The sequence below is a fragment of the Vanessa cardui genome, chromosome 6 (assembly GCF_905220365.1).
Source record: "Vanessa cardui chromosome 6, ilVanCard2.1, whole genome shotgun sequence".
NCBI classification, from domain to species: Eukaryota; Metazoa; Arthropoda; class Insecta; order Lepidoptera; family Nymphalidae; genus Vanessa; species Vanessa cardui.
The window spans coordinates 13053753-13067619 of NC_061128.1; the positions used below are offsets into that span (position 1 = coordinate 13053753).

The following is a 13867-nucleotide window of genomic DNA, read 5'->3' on the forward strand; positions in this document are numbered from 1 at the left end:
AAAACAATTTAATTTTGTTTAAATTTTTCGTTTTTTCTCATATAGCATAGACATCTCTAACTGGCCAGTAACTTTAAAAAAAAAAAGTAAGAATCCTCTTCAATGTTCTGTACATCACAACTGGACCATAACATTTTTTTATGTGCAGCTATCGTTACTGGAACAAAAATCAGTTTATGCTATTAATATATAAGGTAATTTTGCGAAACGCTCGCTATTACCTTCGAGAGCAGCCTGCCTTGTTCAAACAGGAGGCCTTGGAGTTAAAAAGAAAATAGTCCACGAGGTAAAATAAATTTACAGCAACAATATTCTTCTCCGTAGCAATAAATTACATTACTCCTTAGGGACAGCTGAAAATGTCAACGTTAGCGAAAATTCACTCGTACAACGTATACAATATACGGAATAAGTTAATTTTAATGTGATTTCTTTCAAGGCAACTGGGTCACGTGACCCTTTTAACGGGTCAGAGGAAATCTCATAAGACACGAAGCATTCTCTATTCGAATGAAAATTCTTTTACACATCGTTCCTTGCACCATATCAAAAATCACTCATTATATTTGTCTAGATAAATATTTTAATGTTAACTGTTTAACCTTCCCGATTTCACAAGCGTACAATAAAGGTATAGATAGATAAGTTTTAGATTGAACATCAAACATAAACAGAAATAAATTTTTGACTACTGGAAAAATTGTATATCTCGGCTTTTCTTTACTACGATATGCATGCATGCATCTTATATATGTAAACCTTACTCTATCCACAAAGAATCATCTGTTTATTGAAAAGTACATTAAAATCCGCTGCCTAGTTTAAAATATCTAAGCTAGACATCATGTGAATGGGCTACATTAATAGTGATAGTAATATATACATTTGCCCTTTAGACGAATCTTTGACGATTCCCATGTTTTTGAAAAACCTTTATGTAAAAGGCAGGATTATTCGACGTTTATTTCCTAATACGGACCCTGACATATTTAATCTACAATAACAATCATACCAAACGAAACATTTTAATAACAAAGATCTATTTCTGCGTACTCAAAATCCTTCCTATGCTGTTTCAGAGAACGAATACAAGAGCACCGAAAACACAAGACAACATGGCGGTTTTGGGAGCAAAGGAGATTGGTGGTCGCTCTGTTGGCTTTCTTCGGGTTCTTCAACGTATACGCCCTGAGGGTAAACCTGTCCGTCGCCGTGGTCGCGATGACAGAACCCATGGAAGTCGAGCTGGAAAATGGAACCATTGTTTTTGTACGTAAATGTTATACTTGAGAGCATTTTGGTAGCAATTGGTTTGATGGCCAGCGGTGCTAAAATTTTTGGGCGTCAGTCTCATATGTCTGTCTGTATATATAGCTAGAGTTGGTCCACGGCACTGGGACAAGAAAGGACTCGGCCATGGACTAATTTACGAGTACCAGCAGTTTAGCAAAGGACTGCAAAACCGATTCACACGATTCGATTATATTCGATTATCTTATTTATTTTAAATCGATTAGAAATTTTGAAACAAATTCAAGCAATAAAAATATACTCAATATCAATTTGCGATTTTAGTAATCGATTAAATGTCTAATTTTTTTTTAAAATATCAAACAAAAGAAAACATAGCGAACTCTTGTAGCAAAGAGATAATTAATAAATGTTATTAATAATAAAATAAAACCTAAAATAGTTTTCGATTATACTGATAATCGACTAAATGATTATTATTTTATATTCGATAAATACACGTTTGTGTTGCCATACGGTTTTATCATACAGTTTAGTCCTCTTCACAAAAATACCGTCAATTAATATTTAAAAATAAAAAAAAAGAAACTTGTTACTGTGAACGCAGTGTTGCTATTGCAAAAAATATATTTTTTATGAAATTAAAATGTATAATTTTGCAATATACGGTTATAAAAATTACATTCTGTATTTCCTTAAATTAGTAATTGTAGATGTGATCTTATAATTCAATTAATCGAAATAAAACCGCAGTAAAGTATACCTTAGTTACGTCAAAACCCAGAAAATTTAATTAAAGCACTTAAATATAAAATTCATCTTGTAATTCGTATAGGAAAAAATTCTGTTCAGCAAAAATCTTCATGACGTCATAAAGTTTTACGAACTTTGAAGATTTCGTCCCGGACAGACATAAATACATATTAAATGTATTAAAAAATCCCTCAATCGCCTTTCAAATTAAACTCTATACTGAAGTGCTAAGGGTCAGACTACACTTTGGGTACTGGTAATCAAATAAGCGGTTCCGTTAGATTAAAAACGGAAAGCTCTAAGTCGTTGGCATAAAGTCGAAAATGATATGATATCTAATCGAATTTATATATATTACTATTAGAGGGATTATTACTCGTAAAACGATCCGTCGTAACCATACATATATTTTTATAACGTTCGTTTTATAAATTCAGTCTGTGACATCGTATACTATAAATAAAATATATAATACTAATACTATAAATAAATATAATGTTTATTTATTAATAGGAAAGGAAGGAAATTGCGAGGATACATAACCCTTCTTACTGGAAATTAAACTCACCTGAATAACCAGTATCACAGCAAGCTTAGCAAATTATACTTTAAATCTATCAATCTGGTTATATATATAATTTAAAAATGTATAGACTTTCATACAATCCACTCATCAGATATTTAACTGACTAACATCAATACTTCGTATTGTTGAGTTTCGGTTTGAATGGTGAGTGAGTCAATATAACTAAACATAGACAAGGCATAACATCTGAGCTTTGTTAGACAACGTTGGTTGGTCCCATTAGAGGTATTATTACTCTTAAAACGATCTGTCGTAACCATACACATATTTTCGTTCGTTTTATATATTCGGTCAGTTACATCGTATACTATAAATGAAATATTTGTTTATTTTGTTAAAATTATAACTATCAAAGTTTTCATATTCGTCTTTTTCTAATAACTCAGTATTTTTGTGTTCCGATTTGAAGGGTGAGTGAGCCAGTGTAACTACAGGCACAAGGAAACATCTTAGTTTCCAAGGATGGTCACGCATTGTATGTAGGGAACGGTTAATATTTCTCAGAGCGCTATTGTCTATGGGCGGTGGTGTCCACTTTTATTTCAATATTTTGTGGAAATTCAAATAAATTAAGCAATCATTACTACTTGTATAGGAGAAAGTCTATATTCATGGATCTTTGTTACACTTTCACGCAAAAACTATTGAATAGATTTTAATGAAACTTAGTAATAGTGTAACTTGTACATCAGAATTACACATATAATTTATAAAATATAGTGTAAAGATTACTTACACCAACCCCTTAAACGTAGCCACACATAAAAACTTGTATAAAATAAATAAGCTTATGAAAAAAGATAACTATAACAACGCCCAATCGCCAAAGTTTTATAAACATAACGTCATTAAAGTATCCTGTTATCCCTCAAACATAATTAGGATTACAAGAGTATATTATAATATTTTTATTTTTTAAAAACAAGTTATAACAGTTGTATATATATAACAATTTCAAAGTTATAAAGCATTTAAACAATATTATAAGCTATTTTTACGAAATCACTTACAACTAAATACAGGCGGCAACAAAAAATATACCCACGTTAAACATAATCATAACAATTGTAATTTATTAAATAAAGTCATAATTTGAATAATAATAACTATTATTTTTTTATATACTTTGTTTTTATCACAACTTATGATTAATGTTTATTATAAATGTTTGTTATTTTATATACTTGTAACCCGTCCCGGCACAGGATATAAGATTTCTTTTTATATTTTTTTGTTGCGTTTTTCTGACATGTTAAAAAATTGTCATTCTATTTCAACATATTTACTTAAAATCCTTAATACATTAAATACATAAACCTGCATTATGAATCTCTCTATCTATTAGTGGAAACCGCATGAAAACGTGTTCAGTAGTTTTTTAGTTCATCGCGAACGCGCATGCAGAAAGACTTAGCCGAGCGCACTTTGATTTATAATATGTTGTGAGAATGTTCATTCTAGGTGAATGATAGAATACCTTTGATGTTTACCTAGCAGACCCAATTTATATAGAAAGCAGTAATTACCTATACTTCAAAGTGCAATTAGTGTATCAGTGAGTGCATGAAAATGTTATTATTATTCTTGTTGGTTTGTTTCCTCATCGTCCGAGTAGTTTGAAATGGTGTATCTGACTTATCCATGGGTCTTGGAAACCATTAATTTATTAACATACTAGCAATCCGCCCCGGCTTTGCTTGGGGCTTATAGACCTTTTTAAGCCGAGCCGTTTGCAATGTAATCGCATAAAATATGTTTATTTATGACATTCACCTTAGTAGTAAGATATATAATATAGATAGATAGATAATAGTAATACCTCTAAAATTATCAGTGTTTTTTATACCATATTATTTATTGATCCTTCTCTCAAACTCAATGTATTAAAAAACCGCATCAAAATCCGTTGCGTAGCTTTAAAGATTCTTTTTTTTCACGCTGGAAAAACGCGTTGTGCGCTTCCTCCACATGATGGAAAGTGGGCGGTGTGGGACTCCCCGGTTCCCTGAACGCCGAGTACGCTCAGGTCTACCGGGTTTACCCTCTAAAAAACCAGCGGTACCCTCTCCGTCTTGCGGCGGGCGCCAAGGGATCGCTTACGCATGCAATCGTGACGCCCTGACTCCTCTTAAATCTATGTTTTAAAAGAACCGCATCAAAATCCGTTGGGTAATTTTAAGCATACATTATACAAAAGGAAAGTCGGAATCGATATTGTTTTATACTATGTAGTAATTGTATGTTACAGGTTCCAGAATTCGACTGGTCGTATCAAACAAAGGGTCTCGTATTGAGTTCGTTCTTCTACGGCTACATCATCACACAACTACCCGGTGGCTGGCTGGCTGCTAAAATAGGAGGTAACAGGTTCGTTCCTTTTTATAGAACAACAGATAAATTATATATATTCTGTTTGACGTTGATAAATCAGAAATACCAATTCATTTTGTTGGTTTTCATTAGGACAACCAACAGTAGATACAATATTACATAAAAAAAGTTAAAGTAAGTAAAGTAACAGCCTGTAAATTTCCCACTGCTGGGATAAGGCCTCCTCTTCTATTAAGGACAGGGTTTGGAACATATTCCACCACACTGTTCCAATGCGGGTTGGTGGAATACACGTGTGTCTAATTTCGATGAAATAAACACATGCAGGTGGAAACCTGCATGTTTCCTGTGGAAACAGGAACTATAAACGCAAATTAAGCACATATGTATATATAGTGAGTGGTACTTGCCTGGATTTGAAATCTTCTGTAAATATTTCTACATTTTGTTAAATCAAATTATTTTATTAATTTTTAATGATCACATTGAAGTCGGTGTAATTTTTTAGAAAAAATATTATATTATTTTTAGCAATGATATTCTAATAAACAGATATGTTATATCCATACTAAACAACAGAAAAAAGTGTGCCGCGCCGGGGCCCGTTTATTTTAGTTTATTTTTACATTTCGTTAAAAGTAAAAAGGATAGCTTGATAAAAACAATAAGTAAAAGGGATAGATGTTTTAATTACGCAAAACGTATTACTACGTAATTATGATGTATTATAACGTATTACTACGTAAAACAACTAAAGGCAAACGTCCCAATTAGGACGTTTTCTAGTCTTCACTTTTTGCGCGTTAATAACATATCTGTTTACTATAACATCATTGCTTTTTAGTGTTATTTTCTCAAAATAGAAATTAAAAGTCCTTATGTAACAAATGGTTATTTGTTGATTTTTCAAAAAAGCGCTAAACCTATTTCAATAAAACTTTACGGGGCCACTTCTGGAGCATGATATACCAAACAATAACATTACAAAAGAAATGTTTAGTGAACCTGTACTTCTCTTCATAAAAGCTACGAAGAGGAGTATAAATTCATATATTAATGTTGAAAGAACTATTTCCTAACTCCTAGTAATTGAGGACTTATACCTTCCATCATCAGCTTAGCAGTATAACATTATGATTGCCAGAAGCAAATGCCAATATAACTTCATAAAATATGTAAAACACGGTACATGTGCCTATAAAATTTGATAAATCCCCTCGATTTCTCCAGGATCACATCATCAGACTTTGATATCCTCATCATGGTACCATTCCAGGAGTATCTTCTTTCTAACTAAAAAGCGAAGTAATCGACGAACAAACATAAAAAAATGCCTGTTGAATTGAGAACACTCGTTTGTTTGAAGTCGCTTAATAAGAGTAACTACTGAGTGTCTTGCCGGTTCTTCCCGTTAGAATCTACTTTTCTAACCGGTGGTAGCTTCACTTGATATACTTGTTAAATGACTATTCAAAAGTCCTTGCCAAAGCCAGATATTATTATTCTTTGGTTATTATTATTATTATTATTATTATTATTTGGTTATATTGAGTTCTTTGTATATTTTTGAGACAGGAGTGTATTTTTCTGTTTTAATTTTTTTATAAATAATAAAAAATCTTTTTTTATTCTTATATTCGTACGCCGTATTTTATTTTTTACTTAGAATAATAATTACTGTCAATATTTATTATTTCCCATTGTTAAAAGTCCGTTTTATTGATACTTAGTGAATCATAATTGCGTCCGGTTATGTTAATTTTACATTTTTTTAGGATTAAAGTATTTTATTATCAATCGTCAATTAACTAATGTGGTGAGATCTTTAAAAATCTACAGTGTTCATTAAGGATTCTTGAAAAATCGTGGTTTACTAGAAAAATAATTTTAGGAACTACTGATCTAAGTAGTTAAATGTAATATTGTTGTATTGTTAACCAAAAGTTATTTTCAAATGATATGATCTATTTCAATCTAAATTCTGCTTCTGTTATTGGAATAGACTAGGAGTATAAATAGCATCTTAAGGTAATCTTTGACATTTAAGAAATAGGCTTTTAAGAAAATGCCACCATCATAGTGCTGACAAGTCATTATACTTAAATTCATTAATTGTACAAAACATGCGCAGGTTCTGATGTAGGGTTATTGAGAATACTATCACATCCCCCCCCCCAACTCCCTGCAATAAGAGATAAAAAAGAAATTCTATCAGTCTCATTCCGAGAACACTCCATTATTACATGGTACGTTGTATGATGTTACACTACAGTTAGGTGAAGCTGTTTTACCCAAAAGAAAATCTAAGTTATTTAATGGAATGTGGCCGGAACGAATCGAAGAGCTGTGACAATTGATGACCTGCTTATATTGGGGGTAGACAGTTATAAATATTTGTATTTTATGTATACAGGATGTTCGCGATAGGAGTTGGCGCTACATCCCTTTTGACGCTCTTCACTCCACCTCTGGCGCACACGAGCACCGCGTTACTGATCGCAGTACGAGTGTTGGAAGGCCTGTTTGAGGTATTTATTTTTATCTTATTATTTGGATCACCAACAAAAGAAAACATTATTACATTCATTTCATTATCAAACTATTAAAAATAACTTAAATGTCCTTTTAATTAAACGCTATCACATCATGCAAAATATAATAATTGTAGTATATCAAGATTTAAATTAAAAAACAATAATAATAAATTCAATAAAACATTAAATAATAATCAATAACATTGACATAACTAATAACTATTACAGAAAATACAATTTAACATTTAATATAACACAAAGTTTTAAAATATCACAAAATTAAATTAAAAAAAATATTTTATTTTGGTTATTTAAAAAAAAAAATGCTTTATGTGTAATACTAAAAAATATTCGAGTCAATAAATTTAATTATCATAACAATAGCGTCAGCAAAAAAAGTGAATAGTTAGCAAAAAAAAATTGCGTGCGATAGTGTGTTTATATTTTGTTTTGTAAAGTAATAACAGTTGAATTCAGTATGAAATTGTTTAAATATATAACGCCTTTAAATAAATAAATCTAAAAATGGTTAGTTATTTGTATGTGTTGTTGTAGTATACTATTTGACATGCAAACTTCTATACTCTATTGCAACTATAAAAAAAGTCAAATAAACAATATTTGCAAAATTGACGGCGTTTCATTGGTCGACAGTTTCATTAATCTATGATATAAAATTAAAAGAAACCGCATCAAAATCCGTTGCATATTTTCAAAGATCTAAGCATACATAGGGACAGACAGCGGTAAGCGACTTTGTTTTATACTATACAACAACAACAACAGCCTGTAAATTTCTCGCTGTAGGGCTAATGCGGTTTGAGGAGAAGGTTTGGAACATATTCCACTACGCTGTTCCAATGCGGGTTGATGAAATACACATGTGGCAGAAGTTCTATGAAATTAGACACATGCAGGTTTGCCCATGTTTTCCTTCACCGCCGAGCTTGAGATTGATTTATAAACACAAATTGGGCACATGAATATTCAGTGGTGCTTACAAATGCACGCGATGAAACCAGTGGGCTATATCTGCTCAAAGGCTCGTTTCATACTATGTAAAGAAGATAGAGAAAAGATGATGAAATGTTCTCAGGGCGTGACGTACCCGTGCATCCACGCAGTGTGGTCGCGCTGGGCTCCGAGCGACGAGCGCGCCCGGCTCGCGACGTTCGCGTTCAGTGGCAGTTACGTCGGCACCGTCGTCGCCATGCCTGTCAGCTCCATGCTGACACACTACACCGGCTGGCCGGGTATTTTCTATGTCTTCGGTGAGTACAATACATTACAACAACAACAACAACAACAGCCTGTAAATTCCCCTTGCTGGGCTAAAGGCCTCCTCTCCCTTTGAGGAGAAGGTTTCGAACATATTCCACCACGCTGTTCCAATGCGGGTTGGTGGAATACACATGTGGCAGAATTAATATGAAATTTGTCACATGCAGGTTTCCTCACGATGTTTTCCTTCACCGCTGAACACGAGATGAATTATAAAGACGAATTAAGCACATGAATCAGCGGTGCTTGCCTGGGTTTGAACCCGCAACCATCGGTTAAGATGCACGCGTTCTTTCCATCAATACATTAGAGAAGTACTTATTATTGGATTATGGTTTAAAGGGTGAGTCAGTGTAACTACATGTTGGGAACTAGGTGGTAAATATATTTATATCTGTAAACGCCTGACATAAACAGTAGAGCAACCTACTCACCTACCACCTATTGTATACGCATACGACCACATGTTACCGTTCTAGTTGGTACGCAAACAATATATTAATAAAAAAGTCCCGTTTATTCCCTATCCCTTGGGAATTCTGAAATATCCTAAAAATAGTTTTTAGTTGTTGTTATAACCTACTTGCATACTAAATTTGAAACCCCTAATAATTACAGTTACGGAGATAGAGCTACTTTGGTTCGAAAATATGAATCCCATTTATTCCCTATCCCGTGGGAATTTTAAAAAATCCCTTCTAAGTGCACCTCTAGGACACTTAAGGCATACGTGTGCCAAATTTCAAGTCTCTAGGTCCAGTGGTTTAGACTGAAAAAAAAAAAAAAAACAAAAAAAAAACCTCTGAGTTTCTTTCGCCGGTTCTTCTCAGTACAGGGTATTTTCTTTTCCGAACCGGTGGTACTGTTTCAATTAACCATTAATAAGAAAGTGTAATACTTCTATATTGAATAAAGCAATTTGAGTTTGTGCGTTGTCTGTCAGTCACTCAGTCACTCAGTAACGGAACAGTTGTATATATTATATTATATATATATTGATAGCACCCTCGTGAAACCTGGTACGTGTCTCTAGTGATTAGTACATTAGACTATTTTCTACGTCTTATAATTAATGAATTTTGAAGTAAAACTTATGATGATTCGATTGTATATATGAAGACGTATTGAGCGTAAAGTTTTAAGGCCTCGCCTCACATGTATCGTTTCGATCCACGAGAGAGAAAAAAGATATGATATAATATAGTAGGGAGAAAGAGAAAGAGCTATATATCCCGACAATTAATTGTAGCGACATAAAGAACAAATTGATAGAAATGATCTCTTAATAGGACAATATCCACTCATATATTTTAACTCCAAACAACAAAATCTTAGGATTGTAGTATTCGGATTTGAAGGGTAAGTGAGCCAGTGAATAGGGATAAGGAACAAGACATTTTAGTTTTCAAGGTTTGTTTGGCACCAACCACCAAGATTGGCGCCAATTGCAACGACCAATAGTACTTAGCATCGGGTTGCATTTGGCCAACCGCTCACCAATGTCCTTAAAAATCTATCAAATAACACGCATCCGTTTCGTTGTTAAGAAATTTCACTTCTTTTTAATTTCTTTCGATTTTAAATGTTAAAACTGAAATGATTCCAGGTATATTGGGTTTGGTGTGGACGACGATATGGTGGCTCGTTGTCAAGGAATCACCAGAAAAAGATCCGCATATAACAGCCGCTGAGTTGAAATATATACAGGTAACTTAGTTTTAGTATATAAACAAATCGAGTAAATGATGAATAAGACAGAAGCTGTAGCTTTCTGGCCTCTGTCTGGTGTCTGGGTTATGTTGTATACCTAGTGTAATAAGTGTTCAGAAGTGCTTGGAAAGCCTATTTGAACAAAATGTATTATAATTTGATTTGATCTATGTGTGTGTTTGTATATTTGTTGTTGTTGTATTTATGTATCTTCGTATGCTGAGATGACCCAGGAGTTAGAACGCGTGCATCTTAACCACTAAATAATTTTGTACTTAATCTGTATTTATAATTCATCTCGTGCGCGATGATAAAGGAAAACATCAACTGCATGTGTCTAATTTTATCGAAATTCTGCCAAATCAGAATCCCCAGAAATTGTGGTTCAATATGTTCCAAAACCACATGTGAATCCAGTAACACTCATTGGAACAGCATAGTGGAATATGTTCCAAACCCTTCTCAAAGGGACAGAAAGCCTTAGTACAGCAGTGGAAAATTTACAGGTTGTTAATGTGTATAATGATCTTTTTTCAGGAGTCTCGGGGCGCTCTAGCAGTTGAAGGGACACAAATTCGACACCCATGGAAAGCAATGTTGACATCCGGACCTGTCTGGGCTATTGTAATGGCCCACTTCAGCGAGAACTGGGGCTTTTACACGCTACTCACATTCCTCCCGACATTTATGCAAGGTAATGATTAAATACCTAACAATTACTGTATATATTTAACCTTTTTAGAGTTCCGTAATTCCGTAACTGAGGATAAAAACGGGACCCCATTACTAAGACTTCGCTGTCTGTCTATCTGTCTGTCTGTCTGTCACCAAGCTGTATCTTCAGAACAGCAATTGCTAGACAGTTGTAATTTTCACAAATTATGTATATCTGTTGCCTCTCTAACAGCAAAATACACCAAATATTTAAGGGGGAGGAGTGAGTCACCCCTTAAGGGTGTAAAATGGGTGTGACGATTTATGTGACATTGGTAAAGTTTGATTTTTGTCGAGCTTTTTATTTTATTTTTATTTATTTTATTTAAGGACCACTCGTAGCTACTACATGTTTTTATGACAAATGTAAAACAATTAAGTGAAAATACCTAACATGTGAAGCTTTTTAAAGTAGCCACAACAATTACAATATTTGTTTTAAAAATACATTAGCACATAATTATAGCAACATGAGTAGAAAGACTAAAAAAAAAATAAGCCAAAATTGATAAAAATTAAAGACCATAAAAATAAACATGCACTTAATAAAATTAAAAACACAAATAGTTTGAATTGATATAGGGACAAATTAAAATTAAATAATTCATTAAATTAATTCAAAATTTACGTTAGAAAAAATCACAAAAAGTATACAAATTCATACAAAATAAAATTAAGATAGTAAGAGTTTTTGTCTGTAATATATAACTTTATTTTTTTTCAGATGTATTCAAGTTCCAAACGTCACAAACCGGGTGGCTATCAGCCGTTCCGTACTTGGCAATGGCTGTGGTGCTCCAAGTCGCCGGTCACATGGCGGATTGGTTGCTAAAGATGGAGATTTTGTCGAGAACCAACATTAGGAAATTGTTCAACTGCGGTGCCTTTCTAGCTCAGGTGACATGCACCTTCCATGGAAACTTTATGATTTACTATGTCCATTCATTTTTAAGCATTCAACGTATTGGACCAATAATTACATATATAAGAAAATTGACAGCAACTCCCTTTTACAAAAATATTAGCTCATAGCAGCTCATACAGTTTACCATTGTGAAAACTATTTCAGTTCATTATGCTGGAAACATTTGTAAAACAGTTACAAATTACAAATTTATATTGAGAAAAAAACAGTTAATATTTTAATTCAACAGCACCAAAAACAACAGCCTGTAAATTTCCCACTGCTGGGTTAAAGTCTCCTCTCCCTTTGAGGAGAAGTTTTGCAACATACCACGCTGTTTCAATGCGGGTTGTTGGAATACACATGTGGCAGAATTTATATGAACTTTGCCACATGCAGGTTTCCTCACGATGTTTTCCTTCACCGCTGAGCACGAGATGAATTATAAAGACAAATTAAGCACATGAATCAGCGGTGCTTGCCTGGGTTTGAACCCGCTATCATCATTAATGAATATTGTGTATATTTTTCAGACGATATTCATGGTGGCAGCTGCGTACGCCCCCTCGGTGTCGGGCTGCGTCGTGTGTCTCACGATCGCCGTCGGGCTCGGGGGCTTCGCTTGGTCTGGTTTCAGGTTAATATTATGTGTAACTTAATTACAAACGTTAATTTGTTCTCATCTCATTAAATTTTATTTAACACCATTGTGAAAATAGTCACGAATAATTGTATATTAATTATGTCTTAATCATTAGTCAATCATCTTTTCAGTATTCTTTGACACGGATTGAGTTTTGCAATATACATAAAAAAACAGCTTCCATATTTCACGGATAGATGGCGCTGTTTAATTATATTTCAAATATGGTAACATTTACTGTGTATTTAATATTACTAAGAGAGTCAATGGGGCAACGCTAAAAGACAGTATTTTTTAGTTTATATATATATACGACCCATCCCGGCTTGCACCCCGGTGCAATGCTGATACTAAGAATACTACAGATTCTTATTTGTTTCAATTTCTATTGTCCATATATTATTTACAAAAACCTTCCTCTCGAATCAATCTTTTAATAAAAATGCATCAAATTCCATTGCGTAATTTTAAAGATTTAAGCATACAAGCAGACAGCGGTAATCGACTTTGTTTTATACTATGTACTGATATATGTGTTAATATCCTTTTCCAGTGTCAACCATCTAGACATCGCCCCCCCACATGCGAGTGTTCTGATGGGACTTTCAAATACTATCGCTACGCTACCCGGTATAATCAGCCCACCGCTAGCCGGTTCCATAGTAACAGATAGGGTAAATACTATATAAAACTTTTATACTACCCTACTTGAGAAGAACCGCGCGAAAGAAATTCGGCGGGTTTTTTTTTTTAATTTAATTTCCGCTAGTTAGATTTAGGGAGATGGACAAGCAAATGGACAACTAAGTGGTAAGTAGTCACCAAAGCCCATAGACAATAGTGGTGTTAAAATATTAATGGCTTGTTACATAGCCAATGCACCACCAACCTTGCATACACGAAAATACTGATTACTTCTGTTTGGCAGTAGAATATAATATGATATATGGTACCAACCTAAGCAGGCTTGCACGAAGCCCTACAACCAAGTTTACAAGTTAATAATATAATATATATTCCTATTTATTAACGTTATTTGTGGAGAAATAATTAACATTTTTAATTATATTATTAAGAATTGAACATATATTAGGTTGGGGAAAAAGTCTTTTCGCATATAGTATGTATGAACTTGTAATAAAATCTCTTTGGCTATACCA

The 13867-nt window shown here is 33.5% G+C and overlaps 1 protein-coding gene across 2 annotated transcripts in view; it reads left to right on the forward strand.

The window, feature by feature from the left end:
* The window catches only part of LOC124530607 (vesicular glutamate transporter 1), a 52825-nt gene that overhangs the window by 37300 nt on the left and 1658 nt on the right, over positions 1 to 13867 (forward strand). For both annotated transcript variants that reach the window (XM_047104838.1, XM_047104837.1), the window contains exons 2-10: positions 1080 to 1269; positions 4839 to 4957; positions 7335 to 7449; positions 8552 to 8726; positions 10343 to 10443; positions 10984 to 11140; positions 11885 to 12057; positions 12598 to 12701; positions 13261 to 13381. In XM_047104838.1, the coding sequence (XP_046960794.1) occupies positions 1080 to 1269; positions 4839 to 4957; positions 7335 to 7449; positions 8552 to 8726; positions 10343 to 10443; positions 10984 to 11140; positions 11885 to 12057; positions 12598 to 12701; positions 13261 to 13381 (1255 nt within the window). The remainder of the gene's footprint in view (positions 1 to 1079; positions 1270 to 4838; positions 4958 to 7334; positions 7450 to 8551; positions 8727 to 10342; positions 10444 to 10983; positions 11141 to 11884; positions 12058 to 12597; positions 12702 to 13260; positions 13382 to 13867) is intronic.